The 23,930-nt window shown below is 30.7% G+C and overlaps 1 protein-coding gene across 1 annotated transcript in view; it reads left to right on the top strand.

The window, feature by feature from the left end:
* Nucleotides 1–129: 129 nt before the first annotated feature.
* Nucleotides 130–23,930, top strand: part of Sf3b1 (splicing factor 3b subunit 1) — a 40,050-nt gene continuing 16,249 nt past the window's right edge. The window contains exons 1-4 of the mRNA XM_067276727.1: nt 130–380; nt 14,402–14,598; nt 14,754–14,849; nt 17,109–17,226. Coding sequence (XP_067132828.1) covers nt 356–380; nt 14,402–14,598; nt 14,754–14,849; nt 17,109–17,226 — 436 coding nt within the window. The 5' untranslated portion in view covers nt 130–355. The remainder of the gene's footprint in view (nt 381–14,401; nt 14,599–14,753; nt 14,850–17,108; nt 17,227–23,930) is intronic.

The raw sequence follows: 23,930 nt of genomic DNA, 5'->3' as shown, positions 1-23,930 counted from the left end.
TAATAACACAAATACATCTTATGAATTAAATTTGTATTTAATGATTTATAAAATCTAATTTTTTAATTACAAAAATTGAAAATGTAATTAAATCCAATTTACGAGAAAAAATGCAAAAATTGTAGAGGGCGTATGTCCAAGCTGACGTTTTTAGGACGTTGTTGTTTGTCGTCTGATTTACTGCGAGTGAAATGGTTTAAGTTTTTACGTCTAAAACTTGCCCTTTTTTAACCGTGAGATATTTATTTTTGTGTGTTTAAAGTATTTTATGAATCGATCATAAGGATATAAGACTAATCATAAAGAATACAGTAGTAAAGATAAGTTTTCGTTTGGAAGATCTAAGCCTAACAAGATGGCGTCGGGAGCGACACAAGATGGTAATTCTTTTTTTATATTCTTTTCGAATTTTCGAATGTGATGATTAAAATACACTCGTAAATGCACTTTGTAAAGAATATTGACGACATTTTGATTATAATTAAACGTCTTGAAATGATTTTATCATTGTAAAGGTGATGAGACAATAGAATTGTAAACATTTAAATCATGGGCTCAATTCAAGCTCTGAATGATACGTTTGGGATACATAGAGCATACTGATAAAGTTCCTGTAACTTTTATACAAGCATAAGGAGGTCGAAAAACTCTCATTTGGAGCTTGTATTGTGCCAGTTTAAGGTAGAAGTTATATATATATATATATAACTGGTATTAATGATGTATAAGTCTAGCCCCATATGAGTTGATTTATTTATTTACGTCATGATCGCTTGCATTCGACATTATAAACAATGGTTAATGTTACCTATGGTGACTAAAAATGGTGGCTTGTCTCTGATTCCAGCAAACAGAAGAAAGGAAACAGTGGGGATGCACGTTCTAACCTAATGTATTCTAATAAATTACCATAATTATTACCAACCAAATTATTAGAATAGGTTAGGTTAGAACATGCATATCCACTGTTTCCTTTCTTCTGTTTGCTGGAATCAGAGACGAGCCGCCATTTTAGTCACCATAAGTAACATTAACCTAAACAATTCATTTTTCCTCGCCAGTTATCATTCGTTTTAAAAATGGATCATTTTCTTGACGTTTGAGAAGCAATTCACAGATGTCAATGTGATGGAGCAAATCTCTTTCTTTAAGAACATTTGGGGCAAAATCGAGTTTTGAGTGATCGTAAATGGTTGAATTTGACAAACTTGGGGTACTTTTCTATATTTGATGGTGAGAAAACGACATTTCTAAATGAAGGCAATGACGTCTGCGTTAGTTGCTGTTGAGCTCGGTGATCTCGATGACCTGAAAGACCATTCGGTATTTGACAAACTAACAAGGTGGCTTCCCTGAAATTTCACTTACAGAAAGTATCAATTTAATCTTGCTGTAATAGCAGACAGCTTAATGAATAATCTGAATATAAAACATGTGATCGAACAATTATGTTCGTTAATTTGGTTGATATTGAAAATCGATTGATGAAATTGATGAAACATTAAGCTTTTTCATAAACAAATTACCTCCATGAATTTGTCCAAAATTGATTAGGACCAATATTTGACTCAGTTTACATCTTCCTAATGATATAAATAATCAAAAAATTCAAATTATTGAAGAAAGACCTAGTATAGAGGAAAATGATAGATAAGTGTGTATTCAAATAAAAGGGTTTATTCAGATAATTGTTAAGTGAGTTACTTTAATTATTCAGCAAAACAGTCACAATCGTCGTTGTCTCCTTAATTATGTCGGCCATCGTGAAAAGCGCTCTTTCAATGCAAACATTTTTTTTTCTATGAAATGTGACATCAGATCATTTAACAGAGAACTCACTGGCCATGTAAGTGTTGAATTTAGAAATGTATGGTTAATCTCTTAGCAATTTCTTGTGTTGTTATTTGGCAGTTTGCTTTAATCAATATCTTTATTTTGTCTTCATCAGCTTTTACTGGCCTTCCAGAATGTAGGTGCATCTCCAGTATCGAAATTGCCAGAATGAAATTTTGCAAACCAGTACTGGCACTGTTGTTCTGTCAACACATCTTCTCCATACACATCACATGATTTCTTGCTTGCTTGAATAGCATTCAGTTTTTTTCTTGCTTGAATAGCATTCTTACCTTTTTGGTAATAAAAAACAGCAAAATATGCTGAAATTGCTGCTTTTGATTTTCCATATTTGATGGGACACCAAAAAAAAAAAAACAATTGCGCAGAATCTAACAAAACTTTTTACAACTAAGCCTTTAAATGTCAGCTGTAAAAATATATAATGACAATATGGTTTAGATTGAAGTTGGCAGGTAAAAATACAACTAATCCCTTTGGTTTAAAAAAAACGAAATTACTTTCCAAACAATCCAATAACTCATTAAAGTTTTCTTAAATTTTTCTTACAAAAACTAATTAGATCCTGGCTTTATTAACACAGTAGAATTTTGTTTTAATGGCTCACAGAACAATGGATTTCTTGGATTAACAGATTTTTTCCATGTCCCACCAAATCAATGTAATTTTACATTTAAACAAATCTATAACTTGGAATAATGGAATGTTTTTCTATCCCCATCAATTTTAAATTAGTGTTTTTCAATGTTTAGTTAATATTTTGGTGTTTCTGGAAATTTGTAGTGTTTTATGATGCACTTGTTATATCTGGGATATGTTCACTTGATGAATTGTGCTGTCACGATTGAGGAGGAGCCATCTGGCAAACATTCTGTCCTTGCTCCAAGTATGGTGCTGAAATTTAGCAAGGTTATTGAGTCTTTCAAATTGTGAAGATCCTCCTGACGAGTTTCAGCTGTACTGTACAGTATGTGACATTGCTAATAACAAGTGGTTGTTGTATTCAATAGGCTGAAAATCAGCAGCAAAACAAACCAGGATGGACTAGATTTTTAACAAATCAAAGTTGGGTTGAAGTATTAATGAGTGTGTATGTAATTTGCCTCTATTTGTGTTTACAGTATGTATGGTTTCTGTCGACTTTGTCATATGCCTGTACGGCATAATATACAATCTTGTGTAACATACATGTTTCTATGGAATAGAGATTTTGAGAGACTGAATAATTTCAAGTGCAAGTATTTCTTACATGTAGAGCAGGGGTTGCAAACTGGTGGTCTGCCGGCCAGATGTGGCCCATTAAGGCTTCATATTTGGTTTACATTCGTAATGATTTCTTTTTTAAAAATTAATGTTTCTAACATCTTGCAGGTATTAAAAGAGAAAAATTCAAACTTCTAACTGTCAATGTCAGTTGTGAAGGCCTGGCAACAAATGAGTCTTCGTTAGAGTTTTGCTTTTAGTTTATAGTATGTTTTGGTTTACCGAATAATAATGAATACAGCTCGCATGGGATATACATCTATTTGACTGGCCCTTTGCTGCATTTGAGTTTGTGATCCCTTGTATAGGGGGTTAAGTAACAGATATTTTTCTAGTTTGACAAGAAATCCATTGTTTGCGATATAACAGATTTTTGGAACAATGGATGGATGATTTTTGGTTGCCTGAGCAATCCATTAAAACAAGATTCTACTGTAATTAGTAAAGTAATTATATTTAGGATTGAAATTCATGTTGGCAACGAAGAAATGATGAATACAAAATACTATAAATCGCAGCTAACAAGAGAATTAGTGTCATGGTGCAATAATTATTATGCATGGTTCTTTTGAGTTTTAAAGTTACTACCTAATGAAATTTGACATATCAATTTAAAGGATTTTTAATGCTCTGTATTACTATATTGTCTGAGTTGTGAGTTATCTTAAGTTACATTTGGTAATGTGTTTTTATCAGCATCTCTGTAATGCTTGCTATTCTGCAAATAAAAATATGATGTCTTATTAAGCAAATTAACACATTTTATTTGACATGGTTTGTTGCAAGGGAAGTATACTTTATGCCACTAACCAGTTTCAAATGTGTTGAACTAAAAAGTGATTTGTTGAAAAATAAATACAGTACAATCTGAATAATTATTTTCATTTACCTTAATATCAAACAGTCCTTGTATTAGTATTACTAGTACTACTATATTGGTAATATTGAATGACTTATTGTTAGATACAAATGAAACTCTGACCTTCAGATTAAAAGACAACAAAATAATACATTCATGCAAAAATAAATGCTACACTAATTGAAGAGTTCACTTTTATTAAAGACAAAATGGTTTTGAGATTATTCATCTTAGCTTCGTCTTTTCATTAGTGTAGCATTTATTTTTGTCTTTATATGTTAGATATAAACATAAGTTAAATCATAATCTCATTTTTAATAGCCAGATATAGGTCAAATTCCATATTTTAATTAATTTTAGTATGAAAATAAGCCAGCTTTAGATATGTTGTTAGCTTTCAATTAAAAATTAACTTTTATTTTAAACTTATAGTTAGATATGTACAAAATTGTCTACTACTATCAATACACATGCCTATAGTACTTCCTAGTTAGAAAAAGTCAAGATCTTTATTTTCTATCTGCTATTGATCTAGCCATATCTGCAGTTGGATCAGTAGCTGGGATGAATGATGGATTAGATCACTTGTGAAATTGCTGAAGGATACATTAAGACAGGACATTCTCTGAATTGATCCTTATATGATGTAATTGTGGAAATTAACTTAGATTTCATATATAGTCCAGCTCATTCTGCATTAAAGCTTACTCAAATCAATTTTGTTCATAACAACAAAGTACAGGTAGGCCTCCTACAATGCGGTAGATACATTCCTTGAAAATACCGTGTTGTGGGAAATCGCGTTATAGGAGACACCAACTTAATACAAAAACTGAGATTCAGTTCTAAAAAGAGAAAAACTGCCTTTTATGGTGTAACATTTTCATCATTTTTTAAATTTATGTACATAAAAAGCTTAAATAAAATTCAACATCATATAAAAACTAAAAAGATTATGATTTCAAGTCAAAATCAAAAAAAAACATAATGTTATGCTCAAATTCAGTCCTCATCGTCACTTATTATAATTGTTCGAGAATGTTTGACTGGCCTTATTTCAAGATCTGAGCTTGTTCCATCAAGTTCCACTGCACTTATGTGATCCGTTGCGATTTTTCTGTTATGTGAAAGATAATTCGTTTCTAAATACCCTAAACCAGGTTGTAAAAGTACCGCGATGTAAGAAAATTTCCGCATTTTCCCAACTGCGTTGGATCGAAAATGCGTTGTAAAGGTACCACGTTGTAGGAGGCCTACCTGTATTTAGTGATAATTGTTGAAACAATGGATATTGTCTGATTACTTATGTTTTAATAAAAATTGAAATTCCTTCCTTCCTAAATCAACACACTAAATTTGGCTTGTCACCTTGTATAGAATCTCAAAGGAGCATCATTCATTCACACAGTCAACAGTAATGTTACTTCATTTTTTTTTTTTTCTTTATCCAACTCAATAAGCATTTAGAAGCAGTATTACATACAATAATTGAGAAATACAGAAAGCAAAGAAATTAATGCTTCTTTATTTAAATTAACAGGATGCAATTACAGGTATACCTTGCCTTACGTCGGTAATTGGTTTCAGGAGAGGCGACGTAAGTCGAAAAACGATGTAAGTCGAATTTACTTGTGTAGTTACGACTTAAGTCGAAACTACGGTGAAACACTCCAATAATGAGCACTTAAAGACTGCTAAATAAGACGATAACGCAGAAACACAATGTTTTCATGTTTCGTTCTCTAGGATTTATGATGATTATATGTGCTTTTAACGCATTTCTAGTGACGTTACGACTTCAATATTTGTCTCTTTTCTTTTCTTTCGAAGACACAATGTAGTGACGTAAACTTAAACACTGGGCGAATTTTTCATCCTTTTTATTCGGTCTTTTATCCAACCGAATAAAAAGGATGAAAAATTCGCCCAGTGTTTAAGTTTACGTCACTACATTGTGTCTTCGAAAGAAAAGAAAAGAAACGAAAATACAAAACACGGTTTCCTCAAGATAGAACTTCAATATTTGTGGCGGACAGATGTAAAGTCAAATAAAATGACTGAAACTTGATTTTTATTTTACCATATACTTTTTTGACAAACGACATAACTCGAGGTATACCTGTAATTTACACTTTCATTTACAGGAAATCTATAAATTTTATTTTGTACTGCAAATATTTTCATGAAGATGGAAGAATGTAAAAAATAATTCAGAGAAGGGAATATATTGAAATTTGGAAAGAAAAACTTAAAATTTTTATATTTAAATCATTCAGCTTTGTTTATAACTTTATATTATTAATCAATATTTATTTAAAATTGTTCGACTACAATCTGATTAAATATATTTAGAATATCTGTTTGTTTATATGCAGATGTTAAACTAATTTGTTTTTTTAAATTGTTTTTCTTGAACATCCATTACATGAAATGGTTTTAAAGAAACAGTATTTTTATCATTTAAAGAATTATTGATAAATGTTTGTATTTTATGAAGATGATAGCCTACTTCATTTGTTGTTTATCCTACAAAATATTACATGTGTAATAGCTGCGCAATCTGTTATACAGGTTTATCTGGACAAGATAAGAACAGTATGGTTTACTGCATTAAAATGATTATGTAAACTTTAAATGTAATTGCTCAGTAACAGATATGAACCAGATATCAGTTCTATGGTACATTCACTATGAATAAGAGTTCTTTTATTTATTAATGTACTAGTTTGCAATGATAAAAAACACTTAATACCTCATTAAAAAGTACTCTGCAACTGTAGCAATTTTTATCATTCAACAATATCTCATTGATTAAAAGTTTTGGAAAATTGGTATTGATTTTTAAAAGATTTCAATATGCATCGGGGATCACTATCTGCAAATATAGTGGATTCTTGATATAGTGATCAGTTTCATTGATTCTTGCTATTCTTTGTGTATTTAGTCAGCTTATGATATAGTGAAGGATATGTTTTTGAAATTAATATTGCTAATCATTATCATCAGTATTTGGTATGTCAAAGATATAACACTGATATCAAGGTGTTAGTAAGGATATTTATTAATATTCAATATAATATATAGTCATTCCAGCAGGAAGAAAATATCACTTTTTAAACATTTTTGGCTTACTAATGACCTTACTCAGGACCATTTCATTCTAATATTTTTTAGGAAGGCCTTCAAGATAGGCCGAATATGTTTGAAAAGTGATATTTAGTTCCGACTGGACTGACTCTGAGGTATGTGAATCATATATTTTGTATTCCTTTTGTCCAGTTTTGACTTGAACAATTCTTACTATAATAATACATATCAGATTGAATTTATAGGACTATTTTTAAATTTAAAAAAGTGCTTATAATTTATTTAATTCTCCTGCTTTACCTATTAATACAAAATTTTTGTATAATGAAAACTTATGGGTCCCAACAGATTAATAAGGTTAATGAGATTTAACCTGTATCATTATTAGAGACTTTTAATGATGCAGGCATATTTAACTGCAATTTAGGTATCTAACAGATTGTGAGACTTCTAACTGTTGTTTGGATTCATTTAATTAGTCTAATTATTATAATCTGGCAAATTTCTGTAAGTTCTTGTATTTGTATAGTTTTCTATTGGTTTGTTTAACTTAAACTCAGGATATTCTTTGTTGCTTCAATCTCAAAATCATCACTTTTTGAGAAGGATAAGTGAATATAGAATCACTGATTCATTTTATTCAGGAAAGGAACACTGTAGTTCTCGTCAGGTCAACTTTAAGCAGCTAGATCTGGAAAATTATCCCAGTCAGAGATGACAAACTTGCTGAGTGATGATGTCTAAACAAAGGTAACTCAGACTAACTTCAAGTTTAAATTATAAAAGATGAGCAATTGGTGACAGGAAGGCCATGAAGAAGAAAAAGCTAATGACTTCATAAAGAGAATACAGTCAAACCTCATGTTTCAAACACTTCGCATTTTGAACAGTTTGGTTTACAAACAAAATTTTGAATGCCATATTTGTTCCGGATGCCGAACAGGCTACTTAGCAAGAGCCGGTCACAGATTAGAGAGACACAGACTGTCAACTTCCTATATTTCTTATGTTAAAGAAAATCGATGGTCCAACCAATCAATGAAGAAACTACCAATTCAGAAGAAGAGTCGTTGAGATTCATGACATTGTTATTCAAATGAGATTTCAATGTGCATGCAAATGTGATACTACTATCATTTATCAGTATGCATCACAGTTGAATCAAAATCAAGTTTATTAACTAAAACCAAGTTAATTGACATTCGTGTGATATAAATGACATCTGTGAATCCATTGTTTAAAGGTGATTAACTCAAATTAAAATTTAAATGAAATCAATTGAGATATAAGTACTTTATCTACACTTTCTGATATATTATCTGTCTTTATTGATTTGGTTATATTTCATCCAGGCAGAATCCACTCTCTATAGCCTTCTTTCTAAAGTGTTGGTTTTGATTTTCATTGGTGGTGATAGAACACTTTACTTTTAATATATAAATAAAATGGATATAGATAATATTATATTATATTGCATTTCCAGGCATTTTTATGCATGAAATACAGCTAAAAAGATTTTTTTTTTTAAATAAAGACTTTTCTGGGGATTAGTTCAATGTTATATTGTTTCTTACAAGAAAATTTGTTTCAGTTTCAAACAACTTTTAGGAACAAATTGAGTTCAAAAAACTGAGGTTTTGCTGTATAATTAAATATAGTTAGAAATATCTGATATAGAATATTATATTTTGGTTCTTTGCTGGATTTAATTGTTTATTCAAGTAATATACAAGGCATGTTTTTTAAGTAAGTACCGTTTTGATATTAAAAAAACACAACTGCAATTTTTTAAATACTTTTATTCTTGCATGAAAGCCTGTACTTTAATCTACGTTTCAACATAATTTACTCCAATATAAAGGCACTTTTCATATCGTATAACCAGCTTCTGAATTCCATCCTCATAGAAACCTGCCGCTGGGTTCGTCAAGCCACATGGACAGGCATTGTCATGAAGCAAAACAAATCCCCTTACTGAGCTTGCCACACTTTTTGTTTTGGATGACAAAATCGTAAAGCGTCTGTTTTCTCGAACTTCTGCAACAACTTTCTGCACCAAGTCCTCAGTAATGACAGACGGTTTCTCACTACGTTCTTTGTCATGGACATTGGTACAGTTATCTTTAAATGCTCTAACCCATTTTCTTACTGTTTCATTGCTCATAATGTTTTCTTCATACACCTCACTAATTTGCTGATGCCAGCCGCTTTCATGTCTTTTGCATTAAAAAAAAAACAAATTACCACATGTACTGTACTTCACAATTGGCAAGATTTTCAATTTTCTGAGACATTTTAAATACACAAACAAACGTAAAATGGACAAATGCTTCCATAATTGCATCTGTGGCTAGTCAACAGATGTAGGTACAGTACTCAATGCACATTCATGGAACACCAACCGTAGCACTGCAGAGGTCCTATTTTTTTAAAACTACTTACTTAAAAAACATGCTTCGTATTTAAAATTTCACATCTTATCAAACAGAATTTTAATAATTTTTATGAATTAGTAGTGTTGAAAGAGGAGGAATAATGAGTGTAAAACACAATATAAAAGCTGTAAGAGAATCAGTATTTGAACTCCATCATTAAAGTGAATACACTCAAACCTGTTTTTGTGCGGTCTAATTTTGTGCGATTTTTTTATTTGTGCGATTTGTTTTGTGTGATTTTTTTGTGTGCGGTATATGAATTTCAATCAAATTGGTTTACTGCACAAAAATAATTGCACAAAACACATTGCACGTGTAAAAAATCGCAAACAAAAGACCGCACAAAAACAGGTTTGAGTGTATAAGGAGGTACACACCTTATATTCACTTAAATGACGTGTGTATGTATGTGCTGAGCATATCAACCAGACATTTTTATGAAAAAGCTTTCTTGATACAATATATCTGGATGTGCCTTGGAATGACTACTTTTTTCTATTAAAAATCTTTTGTAAAGAACAGAAATGGCATTTTAGTTTCCTTTACTATTTTTTTTGAACTTTACTCCTAATTACAACCCAATTTTTTTCCTGAAAATACTGACTAAAAGTCAGGGTGTATAATAAATTTGAAGTAAAGTAAAATCAAACTTGAAGCAAACATCAGCACATGAAACAAGTTAGTTGAATTATTTGAGCATAACAAACAGGTTAACGTAATGATGTTGAAATAAATTCAAGTTTATTGAACTTAACATTTTATAGTTGTGACCTAGTATCTTAAGATATAAAAAATCATTGTAAACTGATATAATATTCTAAGAAATTTAAGTCATTAAGCTAGATTCCTTGTAGTAATGTGACTAGAATTGGTTCAGCCAAACTAATTTAAAAGTTCTGCTTAATTTGCTACATAAATTATTCACATGTATTTTTTTCTTTCAGATGATAGAAACTACAGCTCTGTAGATGCATGTGAGCTCATTTTACAAATGATTGTTAACACGTTATATCTATATAGCCATGGGGGAGTTGACTTTCACAGCAGATTTATGTACAGTACCAAGATTTCTCATGGGGAAATTCTTGAGTGTAACAGAAACACTTGTGAATTGGTACCAACTTCATTTAAATAAGGAACTAGAATTGTGGTTCCAGTATATTGGTATGGAAAATCAACAGAATTTACCTGAATAATCTGAATGATATAGCAAAATGTCATCTTTTAGATGAAACAAAACATAGCTTTATAGCTCTAGTTAGGGTCATTTTACAGCTGTTTACAGCAGTATCATATAGTTGATAATAAGAGTAGATTAGTTTGTAATTTATGATTTTTTGTAATTTTATTTTTAATATTGAGGTGAGGAGTTGAAATGGAAAGACTAGCAACTGTTTTACATAAAACAGTAAGATCTTTTCTGCTCTAGACTATTTACATATGTCGAGACACTCATTTTTTGCTTTAGTATAGTGAAAGCAACCTTTTGAAGATATGGGCTAGAAGTTTGCAGGCTTCACATAAATATTTTTATTATGGTATAAAGTTGCTGACTTCAATTTTTAGTCATAGGAAGCACATAGTCACAAGCAAGGTCAGTGCAATGTATGGCAGCTTGGCAAGCTGTTGTGTATGCTGTTGCATTTTTATTATGCAATCTTGCTGTGATGCAGCTTGCTGTGGTGATAGTGTGCAGTGAGCTTTACATTGAACTCATGCAGTTAATCAAAAATTAATTACTAGATTTAAAAATAAACATTGCTTGAAATATTAAAGGAAACATCAACATTTTTTGCTGATTGTTAAGACAGGAATGTTTTCTACGTGAGAAATGAAGTGGTTGAACAAACAAATATTGCATGGATCATCACAATTTTGGCAATATTTGTTGCACTGCATTTCACTGGACAGCATAATGCAAGAAAAATAAGTACCAAAAAAATTGAAAAGAAAAAATGTCTGGATCAGTGTGACCCTGTACAACTAACAGAGGGTTTTAATTAATCAATATAGGAGATAAAATTGCATGTTTTGATAGGAAGTTAAAAATCCAGATTTATACAGATGAACATAATAATTCTGATTGTTTTTCTGTCTTGCACGAATTTTTGACTGATTTATGGAATAATTTCTAAAGTAACTGAAGTTTATAATGTAATTTTAAAACACTTGCATGACTTACAATCAACCCTTTTGCATTATTATTCAAAATTCAGTGAGGATAATTTCTGGGCCCGGAATCCATTTACAGTGACAACTAAGCCAACAGGTTTCAGTGCAGGTTATTATGAAAATCTAATTGATTTAATTAGTGACTGATTTAAAATAAAAATATAAGGAACTGCCATTAAATGATTTCTGGATAAATTGAACAGAAGATTACCCAATAGTGTCAAAACTACCTGTTCTTCTTTTTCTTTCTTTTACAATGACATATTTATGTGATGTATGATTTTCGTATTATGCTACAACCAAAAATGTACAGGAAGAGACTTGCTACTACCCCAGATAGGCAAATTCAACCTTTTAATACTGTGCCTGATATCAAAAGAATTTGTAATTCAAAGACCCAAAAACATGGAGGTCATTAAGAACATAATTCTGCTATAAATATACACTAGTTTATTTTACTATTTTCATGTATTTTTATTTATTTTTTAATACTTAACATTTGAGAGTAAATGTTTGTTTTTTAATGCTATAATTTACTCATTTATTTTATTTGTTATTTATATCTACATAGTCTAGAAAATAACCAAGGTGTTCTGTTAAAAATTTCAGGATTTCTGAAGGGTTCCATCATAGGAAACGTTTTGGAAATGCCATTCTAGACGATTATTCAAGTTTTCATATATGTAATTCAGAAAGGGACTTAGGGTGTGACCTATACAGACACAAGCGAGCAAGAATATGTGGCGAGAAGAGGTGGTGATGTTTCACGCTCTCTGTTTCTCACTCTTGTCTGTGTGGTCGTAATAAATGAGAGCAAGAAACAGTGTGTGAAACTTCATCACCTTTTCTTGCCACATATTCTTGCTTGCTCAGAAAATTCGCTTGCTTGCATCCACATAGTCACACTCTTAGAGTGTGTTATGTTAACCATAACATTTCCTTGAGGAAATCTAATGTCAGATTTGCTACTTTCGATGTTGATCAACATTTTAACCAATAAGTGCGTATATTGCTTTGCATGTCCTATTTCATTTCTTGTTTCTTGTTTTTCGTTAAAAGTGAGTTACGAAAATTCCTTTATGTGTCAAAACCAATAAAACATGGCAAAACGGCAGTTGAATCAATCCAAAACAGATTTGGAACTTGGATATTTGTCTGATTATTATGGTTAATCTGATATGGGAAATGAATCTGAATTCTTATTTAGACACAAGTAGTGAATAAGATCCTGGTAGCTGTTATGTTCTTAGGATCAAAGATTGGTTTAAAGTTGGTGATTCTGTAAGAAAACTATTCAATTTTACATGTAATGATGGGTTAAAATTCAAATCAGTAATCCTAATGGCATTTTAAAACTCTTTTAGTATTTTAATGATAGTACAGGGTGTTTAGAAAGGGTGAGTGCAGTTTAAAAGTAAAATACAGGTAACTCCCAGGAGTTACGTTCCATACAATTGCCGTGTTATGCGAATCCATGTTATACGAAACAAAGAACTAGTACGAAAAGGGGGGTTAGGTTCCAAAAATTAAAAAACATGCTATTATATTTTCATAATTAAGATAAATATCTTTATTAAAATTTTCTTAAGTGATACATATTAATATAAATTAAACAATGTTTTCTTCGTCATCACTAAGCACTATTAACCGAGGGCGTTTTCTTTTTGGCAAGTTATCCTTATCCTCTGAGCATTTTTCTGCATTATCTTCAGATCCATGCTTTACCTTTTGCAAAAAGTATGTAATTTTAGATTGCTTGCTTTTAGTTAAAAGATTTTTATAAATTTCCTTATATAGTGCTAAGCACTTATGAAGAATAAAGCAAGTATGGAATAAGGGAAAAGCATCTGGCAAAAGCAGAAGTGTTGAGATCTGACAACATTGAAACAAGTTTCGAGAAGCACCATGTGTATCGACAGAAGGCGGGAAAAGAAAATTTGCATACTTAAGCATTAATAGTTCACGAAAATAACAATTTTCATGAACTATTAGTACTTAAGTATGCAAAAATTTATTACGTTTCATGTTGTACGAGGGTTTTACCCAATTCTCAAACTTGTCAGAGTGAATCCATGCTATAAAAATACCCTGTCATATGGGGATGGTCCCAATTCTCGAACCGTGTTAGAGTGAATCAGTGCTATAGAAGAGCTGTGTTATACAGGGGTTACCTGTAAATTAAAAATAAAAAATGTTCAAAGAAAGTTTTGTTTTTATTTTCAATTTACAGATATTGGAAAATTATTTACTAAAAATTATGTTATCTAAATGGTGTCCTTACAGTCCTGGCACTCTTCTAATCTTGAGCGAAGATTTCTCAGTACACGTTGACACAAAGCCTGGGATACCAATGCCATTTCTTCTGTGATATTCTGCTTTAAGTGCAGTAAACCTTTATCATCAACATAAATCAATGGTTCTCTAATTTTATTCCTTACAAAGGGTTTTATGTTAAACCTTAAACATGCTTTATTACCAATTTAAAAAGATTTTCCAGTTGTGGGCCCCTCACATTGCAGAATCTACACGGGTAATTGTTATGGCCCTGATACCATCCCTTCCCAACCCTTTCACATTTCTAACACTTTTCCAAATTAAAATATTTTGTTTTGATTCCACTTTGTTCTCCTCATAATGTCATCACTTTGAAGATTTGTGAATTTAAGTTGATCTAAATTTATAAATTAGTTTTGAATAGATGATTTAATAGAAAAGTATTAATTTTTTTCAGGTATTGAGGAGCAAATTCGTGAAATCCAAGCAATGAAAGCTGGTATAACAGCTCAAAGACATGAAAATGGAGATGGGGGAGTACCTTTAGTTGCTTCATCAGGTTCATACATGGATGAAGATATTTATGGGAGCGGTAAAACTAAATTTGAGGATTATGTAACGTCTATTGCAGCCAATGACGAAGCTGAAGCAGATGTAAGTATGAAAAACATGTTTGTGTGTATATTTTATCTGCCAGGGAAATCAAGTGTTTGATATTTAATTAATTATTTAAGTATTTATAAAGAATTAATTGTTAAATTTTGTATAAACTTGATATATAACATATATAATTATTGTTTTGTTTACAGGATGATGATTATGAAGCAACTACTCTCGTTCAAAACAAACGTGCTACCTATACAGCTCCAACATCTTTCTTAAATGAACTTGTTACTACAGATAAGGTATGTATGCATTGTTATAAATTTTTATTTAACCTTGAAAGTAATTAATGGCTTATATATATAAATAATATCATTTTATGTAGAAAATGAAAGCAGTCTCACTGCATTTGATAGTACACCATTCGATACAATTTTTATGTAATTAAGAATTTAAGTTTAAGTGGTTTAGTTATAAAAACATTTACGCTTAACACCATATTCAAAATTATTAGAAACAATGCTAATTTCAAGAACCAATGAATTTTGTTATTACTGAATAACATTATTAGTCTAGTTTATGTAAATGTAGAATTTTCAAATATCTCTAATTTGTTTATTTTTGTTGAGGGTAAACAGTTCATGATTTCAAGTAAATACAAAGACTGTGATGATAAAACTGAACATTTAATTATTCGCGCAGCTTACACTGAAAGCCAAAGTATTTATTTTGGTTTGCAACTTTTAGTTTAAAAATATTTCTATTGAAACTATCAGTTTTGATAAACTCGAAACCGAAATAACTACAAAATCATTTAACCGTGTAATGCGTTAAAGTGCTTTTCAGGATTATTTTCCCATCATTTCTTTTAAATGTTTAACATGGATCTGACAATGGTACAGTATGATCCCGAAAAGCAACTTATCACATTAAAAAAGTCAACTCCTTTAAATGTTTTTGTAGTTATTTTTGTTTTAAGTTTAAAGAACAAATAAGTGGTATCATATTTAATTGCAGTTCAGAGTGTACACCAGTAATTCTCAGTGAGAATAAACCAATTTATGCAATGATTTATTACAACTAAACAAAAAATTAATAGCTAGTTAGACTTGTAGGGTAGCAATTATTATATAGTACACAACTATTTACAATTAAAAGATATATATATTTTTAATTCTATACATACTGTGCACCAAAAGAATTTTTTACATTTTACAGTGTGCCATGAGCCAAAACATTTGAGAACCACCAGTGTACACAATAGGTTTTCTCAGCTCAGTTTTATTATGGTGTTGTCTTTTTAAGCTTAGATTTTATTATTCATTTTAGATTATTAATTAAATTTTGATGAGTTATCATAGCTAAAAACTTTATCCCTAATCCAAGTTCTGAAAACCACTTTTACATCTGTTAGATGTTTCTCAGGATGATGACACGGAAAAGTGAACAATTTCAGCTTTAAATTCAGCTATCTTCAGGATACGTAGTCTCGTAATGGATTAATGCAGCGGTTCCCAAAGTGTGCACTGTGGCTTCCTCACAGGGACGCCACGAAATGTTACAAAATTTTTCTAATTTTACTTAATTTAAAAAATATTGGCTAGTTGGCAAATCATACTTGTTAGAATTTGACATAAGGGCGCCTTGGGAAAATCTGGATTAAGCAAAGGTGCCGACAATCAGAAAAGTTTGGGGACCACTGGATTAATGTAAATTACATATTTGTTCAAAGTTATCATGATATGAAGATTTTGCTTAATATCTCAGGGTGGGGTAAAGATTAAGTAATGAAATTCGGCATTGTGTGGCTTGTATATAAGGGGCATTGATAGTATTAAATTTTGGTGTTAAAGGTCAAGGGGTGGGGAGATAAAGGCAGCCTTGTGTATTTCCAGTAAGATCAGACTTAATGATAAGTTTACTCGTTACTAACATTCATATATTTTTATAAAACTTTCCCATACCCTCAAAAGTGAGATTTTTTGCAGTTTTTATAGTAATTCAAACTATAAAAAGTTTCATATAACAAAATCTTGTAACAGATGGCACCACATACAATTTAATTAAGTTATGTCTTAATTAAAATTATAAAATTTATTTTCTAAATAAGAACTCGTAATAGCCGGAAAGTTATGCAACTCATTGCTGAATTTTTTTGTAATTGTCTTGTAAAGTTAGTTAGGCTTCAGCACAATTGTCAAACACAGAATTAGTGACATTTGACGATTCTTGCTCCGAAAGATACAAAACTTTTACCAGCAGACACCACCTTTAAATCAGTGAACCATTAAAAATTTTAAATTTTGATATAGAAGGTGTTGTTTCTTACTTTAGACAAATAACACAATTTTGAAATCAACTCAATAGGTGTGATGTGGATGATTAATCAACTTAAGTTAAAACACTTGCTACTATGGTAGGATATATCTTGAAGGTGGTGGGATTTAAAGCCAAAAATGTTCAGATATATTTTTTATGAATAGTATTTTGCATTAAAGCTAAATAAACATTTCAAAATGATCTCTGTGAACTTTCTATTTTACAAAACTATTTTATTTTAGGATTATGATCCATTTGCCGAGCGCAGAGTACCAAGAATTGCAGATAGAGAAGACGAGTATCGAGCCCAGCGTCGAAAGCTCATGATATCTCCTGAGAGAATCGATCCTTTTGCTGATGGTAAGTCAATGGCTAGAATTTTTGAAATTCATATGCAATTATATTAAAAATTACTTTAAAATTTAAAGATTATCAGTAGAATGTTGTCCATGAAATCAGAATATGTCAAATTATTTGGTTACATTCTCCTTAAGTTGTAGATGCAAATACTTTTTTGCACAGCAAGTGTTTCCATTGTATTCAAATAAACATTTTACACAACGTACATTCTAACATATTTGAAATTAAAATTAACAAATTTCAACTTCAAATTTAAACGGAAGTATCTTTGGTTTTTTGATGAAGTTAAATTGTCAAAATGATTTATTTTACTGTCATTCAACTTTTTCCAAAATTATCAGATACACGATTAGCTGAAAGTTAGGTAAAATATTAACAAATTTAATTATTGTGCAAAAAAAGTCAATTTCTGGAAAATTTCTTGCTGCTTATTATAATTTGAAAATAACTTTCGGAAAGATTATGTGGAAAACTAGTTAATCAATGTATTTATTAATGTAGCAACAGTCGTGAATGCATATTCAAAACAAACCTTTAAAACTAACAATGGCTATGTTTATTTTAGCTAATGTTTTTGGCCAATTTATCAGCTGTCTTCAGGTTGAGTAGGAAAAGAATAATTCCAAATTATTGGTAGGAAATTAAAGAATGACACAAAGTTTAAATTACAAATTTTTAGAAAACTTTCAGATACAATTACCATTGGTTATGGTTTAAACAACATTACACCATTTGAGCCACATGTAAATAATACAGTGTTTGCTGGTTTTGAAGGTTTCTTGTCAATGCATTAAAGCCATTTGTAAGAATATTATATTCTTATATAGCCTGCATTTGGTCTGTTCGTTCAATAAAGGCCCTCCATACTCTGCCATTTGTTTTTGTCATCTGCACTACGTTTCCATTGCATACCAGCTTGATGCATATCTCATTTTCCCATCTATGTTTACTTCTATCTCTTTCTTTGCCCATCTCTAGATATTTACCTTGATACACCTATTACTATTCCTCTGTGCAATGTGTCTAGCTGATGTCAAATACATTGATTATATTTGACCTTGTTCAATTCCTTTACTTTATGATGTCTACAGGTAATTCATTTATTCTTCCTCCGTGTAGCTTGCAACTTGTCAATGTCCATGTTTCAGTTTCATTGATGGTGATTATTTTTAATTCCTCCTGGATTTCTTCAAGATAAAAAAATATCTTGAATAGCTACTCTAATATTATAATAAAATGAATATTTAGTAATATGATATCTAATCTAGAAAGATGGCAATTAAATGTAGGTTCAAAACCTCAAAATTGCGGAACAAATTTATTTTAATTATAGAATAAAATTATATACTTGATTGATCTGTCTATAAAATCTGTATAAGAAGAATGTTTATACACGTAGAAAAGCTTTTTAGTTTGATGCCTTTTAAATAAATTTTTTAAATTGATAATTTTGCTTGAAGTAGGTTCATATTTTGACAATAATTGTCAATAAAGAAAATTGAATTAAAGGTAAAATAATTGGTATGTTTATTAATTGTTTTTACTATTCATACTTACAAATACACACACATTTTTATCTCATAACTGAATCCTATGAATTATTATAAAGTATCTACACTATTAGAATTATGAACTTTGAGATTGTTACATTTAACAATGTTACTACATAAAGAAAAACAAATATCTCACATTAAAATATATAATTGTCAAACAAAACTCTGTAAATATATTTACAAACATCTTTTAACTATCCGCTACTTTATATCAACTGTTAATTAAACAAGTAACATATGTCACCGAAACAAATACTTTTGAACAGTTGACAACATTCAACCGGTAATCTTGGAATGGATGGTGATATCGAATGAATGTAAAATGTAATATTGTGTGTGTCTGGGGATAGGTGGGTGTTATTTATTAAATAAAAGGGTTTTAGTAAAAGTCTTGAAATAACCAGAGAGTTATGTAGACACTCAGCACTTAATTTACAAATTAATTAAATTCGTATACTGATATATTTATAAAATTTTATTAAGTTTTTTCATCATAATACATTCAGCCAAAATATGGGTAAGAACAAAACTTTCCTCTTCTGTAGATTAGCATTGTTTTAAAACTTTCTTAAAATTACTTATGTATGACAAATTCGTGTCGTTATTACCACGGAGCATACCTTTGGACCTATATATTGGAGAAATGTTTCTTAAATTTGGCCACAGTCGGCATGTTATCGGTAACATGTGATGATTTGTCATAGATTAGTTTCTTGATTAAGAAGAAATTGTTGATTTTACGACAACAATTATACTGTAGAATTCAAAGCTGCGTGCAAAATAAAAAGATGGTTCAAATTAATTTTTTTGTGTATTTATATGAAATTTATCAGATTTTTAACTAAACTTTAATTTAAACAAAATAATTCTGTGAAAGTATTAAATTTCTGAATGGTTAATTCATTCCAAAGAAATTTTGAAATTAATATTTGCTTACAGCACATGCAAACTGAGTCTTTGTTGTTCCATTATGTAATGTTATAGTCTTTGATTTTTTGATTTCTTTCTGTTTCATTGAAGTAGAATTTTGTTGCAAGCATCTGTTTAATTTGAAGATGCAACTATTTTATAGAAGTTATATTTTAGCACTAATTTTATCTTTAATTTTGAATAAACTTATCATTAAAGCATTACTTTATTATAATTCTTAATCGTCTATATGTTAAATAACTTAATGTATCATGGAATTCCTGTCATGAAGGTAATTTATGCAATTTCTTGTTACTGTTGTTGCTAATAAAATAAGTCTGTTGGACTTGCCATTTTGGTGTAGGATTGCTGTTATTTGCACTATCATTGATGAGTTTTATTTGTAAAATTATTTATTTGAATGTGCTAAAAACTATTTTCTTCTAACGATGGAAACGAAGCTAGAAGACTATTATATACTTGTACCAAATGTAGAGTGCAATTTGTGTTATATATCAGCCTGCAATTTAAGGGGTGAAGGTAGTTTGGAAACTACTACTAACTTTAGAAATCAAAGTACAGTTTAAGGAATTTTTGGAATTTATTGAAATATTTTAAACGTTTGGCCATTGTCACTTCACATTAAACTTTAACAGTTTATAAGGGTTTATCATTAAATAACCAGCCAATAAGTGGTGCACGAAATTGCAGAAAATTTGCATGCAAATGCTCAGTGCATAAAGGTACTGTACATTATTATAAGACAGATATCCATAACCTTGGACATTCATTCATATGATTATAATGGAAAAATGGAAATGTCCAAAGATGAGAAATGTTGTGTAATTGGGTTCCTAGTTGCCATTGCCAAAGATTCTGAGCCGAATGCAATTAATCAGCGAATGCAATAGGTTTGCGGTCCAAATACCCTAAGTCTTGTCTTGGTTAAAGTGTGGATAAAAAAATTTTTGAAAAGAGAAGCATCAGTTGGGACATCTGCAACATGCAACCATACCACATAATTTACAAATGGTGAAAGACCTTGTGCTCATAAAAGGATGGATAACATTCTGTAACATTGCAGCTGCAACAGTATTGTGTTTTGATGTGCACAAACATTTCTGTTTCAGGAGATTGAAAATAGATGATAGAGAAATTGGTTATATTGCACCATTAGATATCATTCATTTGGTTTATCTCCTAATGTGTGATATAATGGGACTGTTGTACTCACAAATATAAAGACCCATCAGTGGGCTTCATTTTATCCACGCGGAATTTTTCAAATTTCATCCACTTGTATACCACCTAAATAGGGGTCAGTTTCCTACAGAAGGTCCCCTCAGCAGATTGCATTGTTTTATGTTTTCATATTTAATGAATTTACTATTCTTTCATGAGTGTGACATTGTAAAATGATTGAAGAACACGAGGGAACATTTATTTATTGTATTTCAAAAAACATCGGACAAAATTTAGCTAAATCCATTACACTTCATTTCTTATGAAATTATAATTATGCAAAATAGTTTAATTGTGAAGATTATCGAGAGAGACGTGCTTTAAGATTGTTTTTATTTTAATAATGTAACTGAAATTTGTGGCATTTTCAAGTAATTTCAGTTAGCAAAAAACTGGTTCCTGCCAGCGACACTCAAGTACTATATAATTCTGTAAAAGTTGCATAAAATACATACATTTACAACAGAAAATGATAATTTAAGTATGCAAAATGTGATTTAACAGATGTAATGAAGAATTGTTAAGTGTAATTGTTATTCCAGATTTAATACAATTATCACAGTGATGTTTTCATAATAATGAAAGCTCAAACTTTATTTGCAAGACTTATGAATTTATTAGTTTAGACAGGATTGGTTTAAGAATTCCAGAAATTTTCTCATATAAGATGAAGACAGACAATTACAATTTTAGCTATTAATCAGTTGATTGTACTGTAAGTACTGCAGATAAATATTCTCACAAAACTATATTCTAATCAACAAAAATCACTAAAGAATAAGTGTAGATTTCTGGCCTACTCATGTTTTTAAAGTTTGCACTTCTAGCAAGGAAGAAAACTCTTATTATAAAACCTTTCTCATAATTTTATGTTCTTTGTGAATATGTCGTAAGATATTCTGCCAAAATATTCAAAATTTATGGGGAAAGATACAGAGAGAGGAGTGGCCGAAAGATAAAAGATGGATTGTAGAGTATCAAACAAGATGGAGTGGTTTCACCAAACTGATTTGACAGCGGAATACTGGAAAGTTTAATGGCGTGATGATAGAAGACAGTGTAGCTCAAAAATTTTATAGGAATAATATATAATTCTGTGCAAAGATTTGAATTTATAAACTAATGGAAGTAACATTTAATTAACTGTCCGGTGTGAATGTATTGAGGAATGACGTTCAAGACAAGGAATGAATAACAAAAGTGTGTACTGAAACTACAACCAATCAGACAAACATTAATTAAAGTCGTCCATTCTAAATACTTGATTAGTTTCTCAGCTTTCAGAATGCTCTGTCAGGTTCTTAACACTTGAGCAACAAAGACAGAAAATCTGCAATTTAATCCATTGGAAGATCGGAAAAAGTGATTTGATGAGGATAAATACGTTAAGGACAACAATAAATTTCTGATATAATTGCATTAAATAATTTAGGATGATTAAATGGATAACATTCAGATTTTGATTTGATTTATTTGTCTTTGCTTATAATTATTTATGGTGAAAATCCATTCGGTATTCAAGCTTGGAGAGCTCCTCTGCTAGTAAGGTTCATGAAGGAGTGGCAAATCTTCAATTTAAAGAAGAGAAAGATATGTTTTATCACTGTTTTATTATTATGAATTTAATGGAAAATCCTTTTAGAATTGTATGATAAATAGTCAATAAAAAGGCTTTTTATCATCATTTCTCTGGCCAATCCCTTCTGTTCTTGGACACCAGACATTTTTCATTGAATACTTTCAGTTGAATAGTACCATAAATTGACAATCTTCTGCCGGGTTGCTTCTGATCCCCAGACTATGAAGACAGGCTAAATTCTCAACCCAACCTACTTAATAGTATATTTAGTGGAAATGGACAACATGACGGCATAGAATAAATGTTTGATGGTACCTTTACCAAAAATGAATGGTAGGTCATTTTGCACGGGCAAAGTTGCAACGACCAAATGACAGTAAGGGATGTCTAATTTGATGAAATGGAGTTGGCTCACACTGTGCAGAAAACATTGAGCAAACTGAGGTTTTGAACACACCTAGTATTCATCCTGTTCTCCTGCCTTAGCTCTTTGGATTTCCATGTCATCCCCATCTGAAACAAGACCTGAAGAGAAAACACAGATTAGAGGACTAAAGATTCAGTTGTTTTTAATGGGACAGAGATAAGCTCACTACATGAAGTGCATTGAGACCTAGGGAACGTTGAGGCCTACTAGTGGCCTAGCAGTTTTGTTCCCTGAACACTTGAGAGTTCAGTTGGTTTGAATCTCACCAGGACGGGCTGGCCACTTGGAGTTTTCTGGGTTTTCTCCATGTCTGAAACGCCTGAATAGGGCCAGTTACCCTTAAAATGACTCCCAGAAGGCATTCCCCCTAGGCAGATTGTCCAAGTGTTGCATTGCCATAACTTAACAAAAGAAATAAATAAAACTAAGGGCAATGTGTCAAATGATATGTAGTGGTCACTCAGGTATGGTGTTTACTTCTGTATTGTGTCATTGCATTACCAAGGCAATGTTCTCCTCTTTAGGTATAGTATGGGCAAAACAAAATATATACAGTCAAACCTGTTTTTATGCGCTCTTTTTATGTGCGATTTTTATTTGTGCGATTTTTTTAATGCGAATTTTTAATTTGTGCGGTTTTTTTGTGCGATTTTTTATTTGTGCGGTATAGTTGGCGACTAGTCTCGTGCGATTCGTCATGTCTCACGTTGACTTATTATAGCTAAATAAACTTATTATAGCATAAATGCACTTATTATAGTAACATTATTGCATGAATATGCGAAAAATGAAATAATTTACTTTTTAAATCAACAAAACACCACCTGGACAAAAATATGTAAAACAGACGATAGACCAGACGATGCAGTCAAGTGCTGACATCTGTTGTCAATAAATTCTATTTCGTACGATTTTGAGTTATTTTCTATGTGAGACTTTTTTTATGCGGTCCCTGTTGACCGCATAAAAAAAATTATTTTTTTAATTGTGTTGC

Source organism: Centruroides vittatus, unplaced genomic scaffold (assembly GCF_030686945.1).
Source record: "Centruroides vittatus isolate TY-2023 unplaced genomic scaffold, ASM3068694v2 contig_715, whole genome shotgun sequence".
NCBI lineage: Eukaryota > Metazoa > Arthropoda > Arachnida > Scorpiones > Buthidae > Centruroides > Centruroides vittatus.
Note: the sequence above shows the minus strand (reverse complement) of the source record. Positions and strands in the feature narration are given on the sequence as shown.